The sequence below is a fragment of the Chiloscyllium plagiosum genome, unplaced genomic scaffold (assembly GCF_037043375.1).
Source record: "Chiloscyllium plagiosum isolate Xiang-an unplaced genomic scaffold, Cpla_swu_hap1 HiC_scaffold_30, whole genome shotgun sequence".
Taxonomy (NCBI): domain Eukaryota; kingdom Metazoa; phylum Chordata; class Chondrichthyes; order Orectolobiformes; family Hemiscylliidae; genus Chiloscyllium; species Chiloscyllium plagiosum.
The window spans coordinates 37,959,152-37,972,078 of NW_028270168.1; the positions used below are offsets into that span (position 1 = coordinate 37,959,152).

At 39.6% G+C, this 12,927-nt stretch overlaps 1 protein-coding gene across 1 annotated transcript in view; it reads right to left on the minus strand.

The window, feature by feature from the left end:
• csmd1a (CUB and Sushi multiple domains 1a) overlaps positions 1-12,927 on the minus strand; it is a 734,676-nt gene that overhangs the window by 21,295 nt on the left and 700,454 nt on the right. The window contains exon 4 of the mRNA XM_087976899.1: positions 11,241-11,435. Within this exon, the coding sequence (XP_087833025.1) occupies positions 11,241-11,435 (195 nt within the window). The remainder of the gene's footprint in view (positions 1-11,240; positions 11,436-12,927) is intronic.

Here is a 12,927-nt window from a genome sequence, read left to right on the forward strand (position 1 = left end):
ATTCCATCTAACTCCTAATGTGTGCCAAGTGGCTGATATATGGACTTTAAGGTGTAAGGTAATGAGTTGCTTACAGCAGAACACTCAGCCTCTAACCTTCTCTTATAACCACATTTATATCATTGAGTTAGTTACGTTCCTGGTTCATGATAAGCCCTTGGATTTTGATTTGGAATATTCAGTAATGATAAACTACCATCCCAACCACAGCAATGTAGCTGACTAGGCAATTCAGCTTTCGAGCCCCACTAATTCAGCTTGCCAAGCCTTAATATTAACCATACAGTTTCAGTATCAGAGAACTGCGAATAAGACTGTACAATCTTCAAATGGACTGCCGCATTTCTGATCTTAAGCAGTGCATAATTGTTACAGCAGTATAAGAGGTAGATGGGATTTAATTTCAGTAAATGTGATGTGTTGCATTTTATTACGGCAAATCAGGACAGAACTTATGCACTGAGGAGCGTTGCCGAACAACGAGACCTGTGGGTACATCTTCATAGTTCTTTTCAAATTGAGTTACAGGTAGACAGGGTGATGAAGGAGGCATTTGATATGTTTGTCTTGGTTGGTCAGTGCTTTCAGTACAGGAGTTGTGGCTGTACAGGACATTGGTTAGGCCACTTTTCGTATACTACATTCAGTTCTGATCTCCCTGCTATAGGAAAGATGTTGTTAAACGTCATAGAATAGAATCATAGAATCCCTATAACGTGGAAACAGGCCATTTGGCCCAACAAATCCACACCAACCTCCGAAGAGTATCCCCCCCAGACCTATTCCCCCACCCATATTACTCTACATTTCCCCTTACTAATGCTTGAAAGGGGCAGAAAAGATTTACAAGGATGTTTCCACTGTTGGAGGGTTAGAGCAACAGGGAGAGAATGAATAGGCTGGGGTTGTTTTCCCTGGAGTGTTGGAGGGTGAGGAGTGACCTTATAGAGATTTATAAAATCAGAAGGGGCATGGATAAGGTGAAAAGCCAAGGTCTGTTTTCCCAGGGTAGGAGAATCCAAAACTGGAGGGTATTGCCTTAAGACGAGAGGAGAAAGGTCTAAAAGAGACTAAGGGGCAATTATTGCATGCAGAGAGTGGTGCATGAATGGAATGAGCTGTCAGAGGAAGTGGTGGAGGCTGGTACAATTACAACAGTTAAAAGGCGTTTGGTTGGGTATATGGATAGGAAAGATTTAGAGCGATATGGGCCAAATGTTGGCAAATGGAACTAGATTATTAGGATATCTAGTTGACATGACCAAGTTGTACTGAAGGGTCTATGACTCTATAAGATAGTCTGGTTTAGGAATAACATCTGGACAAACTCCTGCAGTGATACTTAGGTGATTGGTCTCCAACACTGCAACCATCCAGTTTTATGCTTGATGTGTGTCCAACTGCTGGAACATGTTCCCCTCAATTCCCCCTTGCTTTCAGTTTTGTGAGGATTGCTTGATGCCATACTCAGTGAAATAAGTTATGTTGTCAAGGGCAGTCACTGTGTCTCAGCCCCTGAATTAATTCATTGTTTCATGTTTGGAGCAAAGCAGTGCCGAGGTCTGGAGGTGTCAAAGCCGTGCAACAGTTAGCCAGATCTTCTCAGCAATAATTTGCTGATAGAGGAGACTGATGCGATGATAACTTGGCAGAATGGATTTGTTCTGATTTGTTGACAGGGTAACACTGTATAATATTTAATATTTTCAGATGGATACTAATATTGTAGCTGTAATTGCACAGCCGGGTTCGGAGTGCACCTAATTCTGAAGGCAGTGAATGAGTGGTATTGGAAAGCTGGTGGCAAAGTGGTATTGTCACTGGGCTAGCAATCCAGAGATTTTGGTTAAATCCATGAATCAAATTCACATCCTGGCAAACGGTGAAATTTAAATTCATTTATTAAATCATAAACTAAAAGGTTAGTCAAATATAACCAGGAAATCATGGCCAATGTTCACTTGTGTCCTTCAGAGAAGCAAAATCTGTTACCGTTACTTGATCAGGTCACATGACTCCATACCATAGTAATGTGGTTGATTCTTAGCTACCCTCTGAAATGGCTGAGCAAGCCATTCATTTCAAGGGCAATTAGGAATGTGTTACAAATGCTGGCTGTTTGGTGCATGTCACATCCCATGAATGAACAAAGAAAATAAGTCTTCATTACGAAAGCCAGGACATTGTCAGGCTTATCAACTTTACCAAGAGGCTTCGGCTGTTTCTTCATACGTAGAGTGAATCAAATTGGCTGAAGATTACAATCTGTAATGCCTGAGACTTTGAGCAAGGTACTGAAATGGCTGGTGCATCTGGTTGAAGATTGTTGCAAGTGGTTCAGTCTTGTATATTGCAATGCTTCACAGGCTACAACTTACCCATTATTCTGGAGATCTTTGATGGTGTGTACTGAAGGACATGGGATGTTCGGACAATGTGTATCTATTTGTAAATATAGAGGAACAGTAAGTATTTTTAAATGATTAAATAATGCCCGGAGGCCCCAGTAAGTCAAACAGAAAGTTTTCCCGTGGAGTCTGCATAAGTCTGCCCAAAAAATTGCTGCTCTTTCGAGAGGTCAAAGCAGGAAACAGATCTGTGTCCTTGGAACCTGTGACAAAAGTGTTGTTCCAACTGGGAGCCTCTTACATGGAACCATTTATGATGCCACAAAAGCACATTAACTAACAGCAGATTGTAAAGTGGTCTGCTATAAAACCTGCTGTGGCTGTAGTAGCGGGTTTGTTTCAGGACATGGTTGAAGAGCTTCAGGGCAGAGGAAATGACCTGGGAGTTGCAGTGGGAGAGAGACTCCCTGAGATTCTTGTAGAGAGAGGAGGAAAACTTCTTCAAGGCAGGCATCCTTGCAAGAGGATTTGCAGTAGGGTTAAAATCAACGAGGTAAAAACAATGACTGCAGATGCTGGAAACCAGATTCTGGATCAGTGGTGCTGGAAGAGCACAGCAATTCAGACAGCATCCGCCTGACCTATATTGCAAATTTCAAGACCGTTCTATTTGAAAGGTCAGTGTCAGCAGCTCATTACAGGCACAATGTCTGTTTATTGGAGACTTTACTCCCAATAAAAAAATATCGAATAAGGTGCACCATCTGTATTTCTCCTACCTTTCGGAAGAAAGCCTGGTAAGCATTTTGTTCAGATGAAAAAAACAGTCGTAATCCAACAATCTGTTTTCCTGGGCAGCACAGTGGCTCAGTGGTTAGCACTGTTGCCTCACAGCACCAGGGACCATGGGTTCAATTCCAGCCTCGGGCAACTGTCTGTGTGGAGTTTGCACGTTCACCCCATGTCTGCTTGGATTTCCTCCGGGTGCTCAGGTTTCCTCCCACAAACCAAAGATGTGCAGGTTAAGTGAATTGGCCATGCTGCTTGGGAATGTGTAGATTAGGTGCATTGGTCAGGGGTAAATAAAAGGTAGGGGAATGGGTCTGGGTGGGTGACTCTTCAGAGGGTCGATGTGGACTTATTGAGCTGAAGACCCTGTTTCCACACTTTAGGGATTCTATAATTTTACGTTTGTGACGTTCTATGAATGAATGCAGGTTTCACAACAGGTTTTCTGTGCATCTCTGTTGAATATTTGTGACACCAAATTTAGCTCTAAGTAGCTCTAGGCAGGGAGTGAACCTTCCTGTCAGGAAATTCAGGAGCCTGACAGACACCAACCTCAGCAATAAATCTCTTTGACAATGTTGGATTTCAACTCATTGTGTACTGCGCAGACTGCTGCCATTAAAAATTTTGCCTTTTGACTCTTGCTCGTTCTGGGCCAGGAACTGTTCTGCAATGTTACATTCTTCCCCTCGGTGTTAGAGTAATGGCAATGTGTTTTCTGACCTGCTCCAATGCACTAAAAAAAAATCTTCTCTAGAAGGCTGTAAATGTCTGCCACAACTTGATGTAACAACCTTCAGCTTCCTGAAACACTGCTCTTCTGTAAGATTAACAAATATGTAAAATAATGCCGTTCCTAAAGCACTAAAAGCTGCAACTGGTACTTTGATCTGAAACGCAATTGCCAATGTAAAATACATAAAGACTTAAAGAGAGTGACAGATGACAGACACAATATCTTAAAGAGAACATCTGACTTAAAAGCACAGAGGAAAGCCACTTATTTCACTTGGAGTGAGACAGCACTGTAGGAAATGTATAAATTTGAGGGAAAAAAATGAATCTCCAGCTTCAGATCCTGTACAAAGTCTGTGAAATGTAGAGTAGATTTAACAATACAGTACTTTACAAGTAAACGGCTTTCAAAAAAGGTTGAATGAAACTTTGGTTGGTAATGGTACTAGGATGTTATATAGTTATTTAAAATCAAATATGCCATGGGAAACAATCGTTCCTGGGCTGGTGGAACAAAGGAAACATCAATCAACAAACATGAATGCTCAGTTTATAAAAGCTTATAATGTTGAAATACATGCCATAGTATTGTAATCCTGCATAGAACAAAGAATTCACACAGAATACTCGCTCCCTCCTTCGGATACTTCCTGTATTTGTTAAGTTTAAACATCCCATGTGCATCTTTGTGAATGAGTAAATGTTAGTGAGGCAGTCAATGAATGGTTGAATAGTTAAGGTAGGTAAGATGGCAGATGGAAAGATTGGTTTGGAAGACGTCATTGGGTTGAGGTGGGCTAATCAGATAATTGAATTTTAGTACGAGTGGGAAGCCCGGCAGAGTAGTATAGTCATTTCACGTCAGGGCTAGCTGGGGAATCAGTCAGGTGCTGTAGGATAGACAGCTCAAGATGAAGCACTGTTTCAGTGTGAGTGGTTGAGGTGCAGTGATAGAAGGAGTTTTCTGTGTAACATTACCTAGTTAACTATTCACATGGACATATCAGAATTTCCTGCAGTCTCTGACTAGAATTCAATCAGCAACTTTTGTGAAAGATGCAGGAAGCAGGGTAAGCCAGTCAGAACTGTAACATCCTGGGCAGTTCCTGAGCTTAGTACATCAGGCTTTCCACAGCATCCCACCATACACCTTGGGTTGTATGACTCGTGTCTGATGATCCAGGAAAACCAGATTTAGGTAATTGTCTTGAATCCAGAATCAAACAGTGACCAGAACGTCTCTAGCCCTACACTTCTCACATAAATCTTCCAAGAAAATAGTTCCCAAACTTCTCCCACATTGACATTTATGGAATTCTCTCAAGGTAGATATATATGTATAATATCAAGACCATTCCATTCACCTTCCTACTCATTATAACTGCTATCTAACTGTGTATGATTCATGTAACAGGATCCCGAGATCCTTCTGAACCAGCAAGTCCTGCAATCTTTCTCCACGTAACTAGCAAATTAAAAAATCTCATAAAACCAGGTTATAATCCAACAGATTTATTTGGAAGCACTAGCTTTTGAAGTGCAGTTTCTTTATCAGGTGGTTGTGAAGCAGAATCACAAGACACAGAATTTATAGCAAAAGATTACAGTGTCATGCAGCTGAAGTGATATATTGAACAAACCTAGATTAGAATAGATTTGTTAGTTTTGGTTCTCTAATATGTAAATCCCAGAACTTCTTTTAAGTTATATTCTCAAGGGATCTTAAGGTTTTATAACTAAAGGCGCCATTCTCAGCTCAGACGATGCATTAAAGTTGTGAGGTTAAAGTCTGTCTGTCTCCTGAGGAGGTTGTTACATTTTCTTGCTATGGCCCCTTTGGATCTGGCAATTGATGAGTTGAACATCGTACCCTGTTCTTCTGAGAGCATTCTTGAGCACCTTCAGGTGTCCGTCATGTTCCAAAACTAACAAATCCATTTTAAAAGATGAAAGACTGAATCTCGGTTTGTTCCAAATATCATTTCAGCTGCATGACACTGTAATTTTTTATTATAAAATATCTATGCAATATTTTCAAGAAAAACGGATACCCAATAAACATAATCCGCTGATTCCTCAGAAGCAAACACAATGCAACCAAAAACTATAGCCACATTACCTTACAAAGTCATATCAGAAATGATTCCCAACTACTCAGACCCCTTGGCATATTGGTAACCCACAAACCTACCAACTCACTTAAACAGCGACTAATGAACCTAAAGGATCCATTAGATACTACCAGCAAAACTGATCACATTTACAAGATACTGTGCAAGAATTGTAAAAAACATCACATCGGACAAACTAGGAGGAAACTTGCCACCAAGATACATGAACACCAACTGCCCATCAAAAGACACGACCCACTATCACTAGTTTCCACACATACGGACAAAGAAAGACACCACTTTGACTGGGACAACACACACATCCGAGGACAGATGAAACAAAGACTCGCCCAAGAATTCTTTGAGGCATGGCGTTCTAACAAGAATTCCATCAATAAACACACCAATTTAGGATCCATCTATCGCCCCTTGAAAAAAAGAACTGGAAATGACATCACCCACCTGAAGAAACAAAGACCTATAAATAGAGAGGTGGGACATACCACTTGTGCTTCACTAATGATGTTAACTAGTACGGTGACGGAACGTCTGAAAACAAACCTTCCAGCTCAGCGAGCTAACTTACAAACTTATCATCAACTGAGTTACAAATCTTCTCAAAGATCCTGCTTCATAACTACCTGATGAAGAAGCAACGCTTTGAAACTCCAAATAAACCTGTTGCACTATAATGGGTATTGTGTGATTTTTAATTTTGTCCACCCCAGTCCACCACCAGCCCCTCCACATCATAAATAGCAAATGCCTTTTCTATTCTTCGGGCCAAAATAGCTAAGTTCATACTTATCCAAAATATACTCCATCCACTAATTGTTTGGTACTCTTCCTTAATTCCTTCTCAGATGCTTGAGTTGCTCTTGCTAACTTATATTCCGGCTATACTGGTATTATCAGCAAATTTAGCTTCCCTACTAATCAGTCCCATTGATTTAAATGTTGCCCAGATTTTAAACACTTGAAGACTCTTGTGGCACTTCATTCTTTACTCTGCTTCATGTTAGTCAACCAATCGTTTCCCTGTGCTGATAAATAATCCCCACACCATGTATTCTTAACCTGTGCATCAATCGTTAATGTGATACCTTATGAAATGCCTTTTGGAAATCCAAGTACATTATAACTGCTGGTCCTCCTCTGCTCATCATGAATGTTACTTCAAAGAACTCTCATAGATTTGTTATATCTAAATTTCTCTTTTGCAAAGTTGTGTGGTTCTGCCTAATTATATTGTGATTTTCTAAGTATCCTTCTGTAACCTCCTTAAATGGATCCTCCAGCTCTTTATATCAGACGTAGGCCAAACAGCCTATAGTTTCCTGACTTCTGCCTCCTCTCTTGAATAACAGAATTACATTTGTGTTTTCCCAATCTGGAAGGAATACTTCCAGAATCAAATGAATTTTGGAATCTTACAAAAAAAATTGCCTCTGCTATCTGTGTGGCCACTTCACTCAAGACCGAACCATACAGGTTAATAGGTCCTGGGGACTTGTGTGCTTTTATATTCAATTGTTTTTCTAGCACAGTTTCCTTAAATGACGATTGTTTTACGCTCCTCCCTTCCTTTCAACTCTCAAATTTCAATGGTCTTTGAGAAGCTTTCTCAGTCTTCGACCATGAATATGGGGAGAAAAAAAAACCTGATCAATGTCTTCGTTATTTCTTTGCTTTCCACGGTCCATTTGTAGATTCACTCTCTGGAGGTCCAACACCTGCTTTAATTGAGCTTTTCCTATTCAAACATTCGTAGCAGTTTTAAAACATTTCACTTTTACATTCTTAAATAAAAATGTGTTCCTCACACTCAGTGAACCTCACAGACTTGGTTCATGTATTAAAACATGAGGGTAACGTTTTTTGATTCTCTTGTGGGATGTGGGCACCGCAGGATGGACCTATATTTATTCCCCATCCCTAGATGCCCTGAAGGAGGTGGTGATGAGCTGCCATCTTGAACCAATGCAGTCCATGTGATCTAGGTACTGTTAGGGAGAGAGTTCCAGGATATTGACCCAGTGACACTGTAGGAACGTCAGTATATCTCCATGTCAGGATGGTAAAAGCTTGCAGACAGTGATGTTCCCATGTACCTGCTCTCCTGCCCTTCTATATGGAAGTGGTCTTGGTTTTGTAGGTGCTATCTAAGGGTCTTTGGTGAATTTCTGTACTGCATCTTGTAGACATTAATCTATTCACACCGTGGCTCAATAATTAGCACTGTTGCCTCACAGCGCCAGGGACCCAGGTTCAATTCCAGTCTGTGTGGAGTTTGCACATTCTCCCTGTGTCTGCGTGGGTTTCCTCCGGGTGCTCTAGTTTCCTCCTACAGTCGAAAGATGTGCAGGTCAGGTGGATTGGCCATGCTAAATTGCCAATAGTGTTAGGTGCATTAGTCAGAGGGAACTGGGTCTGGGTGGGTTACTCTTCAGAGGGTTGGTGTGGACTTGTTGGGCCGAAGGGCCTGTTTCCACAGTATAGAGAATCTAATCTAATCTATTTGAGTTTTGTCCTCATTAGTTACTTATTTTACAACAATTTACAACACAGTACAGTAGTGCTCCAAAGCACTGACAATGTCACCTATACAGGGACAAACTGTCTGCAAATCAACTTTCCAACTTGGCGAACTATTACAACAATTCACCTGTAAAGTTCTGTCATGTTTTGCAATTGCCAACAAATGTACATGCAAACGTTTTTGGTGATGGAAATGCTAAAAGGATAATATTACAAGAAGTGATGTCAAACTTGTGGTCTAAATTTCGGACATTGCACAATTTAGTTATTTTTCCCTGTAAATATTCACCATTCTATGTTGCTGTAATACAGGTGTAACATATTATTTTTAGTTGCAGGGTTAAACTCTTAACACAAGTTGCATTACATTATTTCATTGTGTTTAGATAAGTTCTACAACTTGTTACAATCCTGGATGAAACTGACAAATCTGCTTTATTTTCTGATTAGGGGCCAGTAACTCTATGTTCAAAGTAGACAAGTCCCAGTTACTAATTAACGGAGGGAAAAAAGTGCATTGTGTCATGGTTTTGAAGAAATAAAATATACTATACAGTTAAAAATGTAAAATAATCTGCAAAATATATACAACTTATACTCGAACATCTTAAATTAATAGGAAGTAAATATAGGTTAACAGTGATTGCTGTGTCGGGTGTTCACATCACCTCGCAGGTTGTCTTGAGACAGATGCCACAGATTTCTTAGCAACGCACCCAAATGCTCTTGATCCTCTTTTCTAGCTGAGCTGACCTAATACTGAGACTATGTTCCACTGCTCTAGCACAGTTATATTCCAGCATCTAAATATAGTTAGAAGCCACATCGCTCCAAACAACTGCTCACCTTCCAGCTACTCAATCTATTCTCCACACTCCAATCCATTGGGTCTCACAATGATACACTCCAACATCAAATTAAAAGCCCAATTTCACATGGCTAGCTGTCCTGAGCAGAACCCTTCTGGCTCTGGGCTGTACTATACTCCATTTGCAGGAATCCAGCTAATAGTAGTGCTTTAGTAGGAGTCACATTCTCAGAGTCTTTCTCATTGATGAAACTGAGTTATCCCTTAACTGTTGTTCATTCACTCTTAAACTGATCAATTGGTGACCTATTACCAGGCAAAATCAAATGTGACGACAACTGCAACATTTGGATTTTAACACAATTGCATCATTTTATCAGCTCATATGACATAAATTTAAAATAATCTGCAAAATATATACAACTTATACTCGAACATCTCAAATTAGTAGGAGGTAAATACAGGTTAATTGGATCAATCACAAGCTATTGGTCCCCTTAAATTAAGGGGCAGCAAGTTAATCTTACACAATGAAATGTTTTGTTTCTGAAAGGAGAAGAATTAGAAATGTGTTTGACTTCAGACACCATCATACTGGTGGCACAATTTTGCTTGAAAACAAAATCAATTGTCCAGTGAAGGTCTGCATGGGACCACAACTATTCATGCTGTGCACTAACAATCTGGATGGAAGAATTGAGGACACTGTTACTAAGTTTGCAGATGGCATAAAGATGAGTGGAGAATCAGGTAATATTGAGGAAGTAGGAAGGTTGCAGAATGACCTAGATAGGCCAGGAGAGTGGGCAAGTGGAATATAATGTGGCAAAGTATGAAGTTTTGCACTTTGGTGGGAAGAATAGAACCATAGATGATTTGCTAAATGGGGAAAGGCTTTGGAAATCTGAAGCACCAAGGGGCTTAGGAATCCTCATTTTGGTTTCTCATAAGGTTAACATACAAGTTTAGTTGCCAGTTAGGAAGGCAAATGCAATGTAAGCATTCATTTTGAAGAGACTACAATACAAGAGCAGGGATATACTGCTGAGGATGAATAAGGTTCTGGTCAGATCACATTTGGAATATTGTGAGCAATCCTAGGTCCCATATCTCAGGAAGAACATGCTGGTTCCAGAGAGGGTCCATAGGAAGTTCACACGAATAATCCTGGGGATGAAGGGCTGTCATATGAGGAGCAGTTGAGGATCCTGGGTCAAGTACTCATGGAATTAGAAGGGTGAGGGGAATCTCATTGAAACTTATACAATACAAAGAGATATTGTTTCCAGTTTTAGGTGAGACTAGGGCCTAAGGGGACAGCCTCAGAGTGAAAGGGCAACCCTTTGGAACTAAGATGAAGAGGAATTTCTTCAGCCAGAGGCTAGGGAACCTGTGGAACCCATTGCTACAGAAGATTGTGGAGGTCAAATCATTCAGTGCATTTAAGACAGGAACGGATAGGTTGTTGATTAGTCAGAGGTTCAAGAGTTACGGGCAAAAGGCAGGAGAATGGGTTTGAAAAACATATCAGCCATGATCGAATGGTGGCCCAGGCTTAATGGACCAAGTTGCCTATACCTTGTGGTTTAAAAATGTTGTGCTGCAGATTGACGATATGATGTGTCCAATGAGAATGGACAATGTGACCAATGAGAATGGTTCCAGAATAAGAACCAGTTTATAAATTCTCAACAGCATTTTTGCAACACTCAGTTCATTGTAAGGTTGCATTCATGTGAGTTTAAACAAGAAAAACACACACAACAGAGATGGGTAATGCTGGTGATGTTGCCAATGGGATACATTCATAGCACTCTTCACATCTACAAAGACTGTATTGTGAGAATTACACCAAGAATTTAAGCATATCCCTAACTCATCAGTTGAAGATTCTGCTGAGTTCAGTTTTACCTCTGCAAAAGGGAACAGGAAAATCCCACGATGCGCTGTCCTCTGAACTGGCAAGACAAGTCAGTACTGCATGTCCTTCAAGGAAGTGGCCGGCATTACAGCTAAATCGGATTTTGTCTCCAATATTGTAAGTGGATCCCTGCTGCAGTCCATTCTGTAATTTGCCAGGATTTCCACAAGTATGACTTGGTAAAACTGAAAAAGACAAAGAGAAAATATACATATATTATGACTGAACAAACTGTTAACAGTCCTCAGCCATGATCACATTTCCCTTCCAATTCATGCAACTGGATTTTCAGATGAAATTAATGATGTTTCATTCCTGCAACATGCAAATGATTATTACTTTGTGTCAAACAATATTTTCATGGATTTTACATTAATAGTACACTATTCATCCACTTCACCATGGTTTCCAAACTTCAGCTGCTTTGCAATATTTTACCAAAGCCTATTATTATAAATCTGAAATTATATCTGCATAATATTACTATGGGAAGCCTTTAAATGTTTTCTAAACTTGATTTAAAGCAAACATACTCAGGGTCTGGAATTTCTGTGAGCTTCTGTTTTATTTTTAAACTATCCAATTAGTCTGAAATCAATAAATTTAATTCAAAAAGCAGGGAAATTTAAGTATAACTTGCATTCACAATTTGAGATGCAGCAATTCTTTGCGTTAGTTTAGAAATAATTGCAGTGAAAGCTGATCCCCACACTCATCACTAATGTCCCCAACAACTAATTAAAGTGGACATGCTTCCAACCATGAACAAATTTCCACTACTGGTATTCATTTAGAAGCCTTTAGCAGGCTCTTCAAATGTTTTTTTTTCAAATGAGATGGTATGAACAGGAAGTTTTTAAAAGCTTTGAACTAATAAAAATAAACTAACAAACGAGCTACTGCATGCCAATCTAGTTGGCAAAGAGTATTATCGATACTATTTCAAGAGTGTACAGTTATCAAAATTTGAGTTATTCATAGGTAGTATGTTACAACTCAAAAAGCCAGAAGATCTGGGTTGGAATTGCCCACTCATCCATTTTGTAGTGTATGTTGTCCTGAAAGGAATGCATATCTACATAACATTCAATGAGTATGCGGCACTTGTTGCCTTCACAAGACCAATATTTTATCAGAAGAAAGATTTATAAAAAAACCCTTTTTAAGGTTCCAGAGCCATAGGACTATACTTAAAAATAAATAAATATGAAGAAACCATGTGTTACTCACATATCCACCAGGTAAAAATGACTAGCCATGCCTTCTTCAGGTCATTGAAACATGTATCTTGTTTTATGTCTTATTTGCTCTTAAATCAACTTCCATGGTATTTCACCAACACAACAAATCCACAGATTGATATTGTTTTGAGCATGCAAACAATTTAAATAATGAACCAAGCTTTATAATTGTTCTGTCTCTTCTTTAGATGTAACACTGTACCCTTGTGAGCTGGATGGGAGTAACACTCCTTTTTTTTTGTCGATGTGAAGTGATGGCAAACATTTTTTTGCTTAAATCTTATCACAAGCAGCTGAGAAACTGGGCCCAGCTTCCCTCTTTTTAGACCCTTCAGTCAACCATAACATTTCTCTTTTTAGCATGCAATGATCACACTATAATTAAAAGATAATTAACTCATTCAAAATGAAGTTATTATTCACAAGTTCTCTTGAT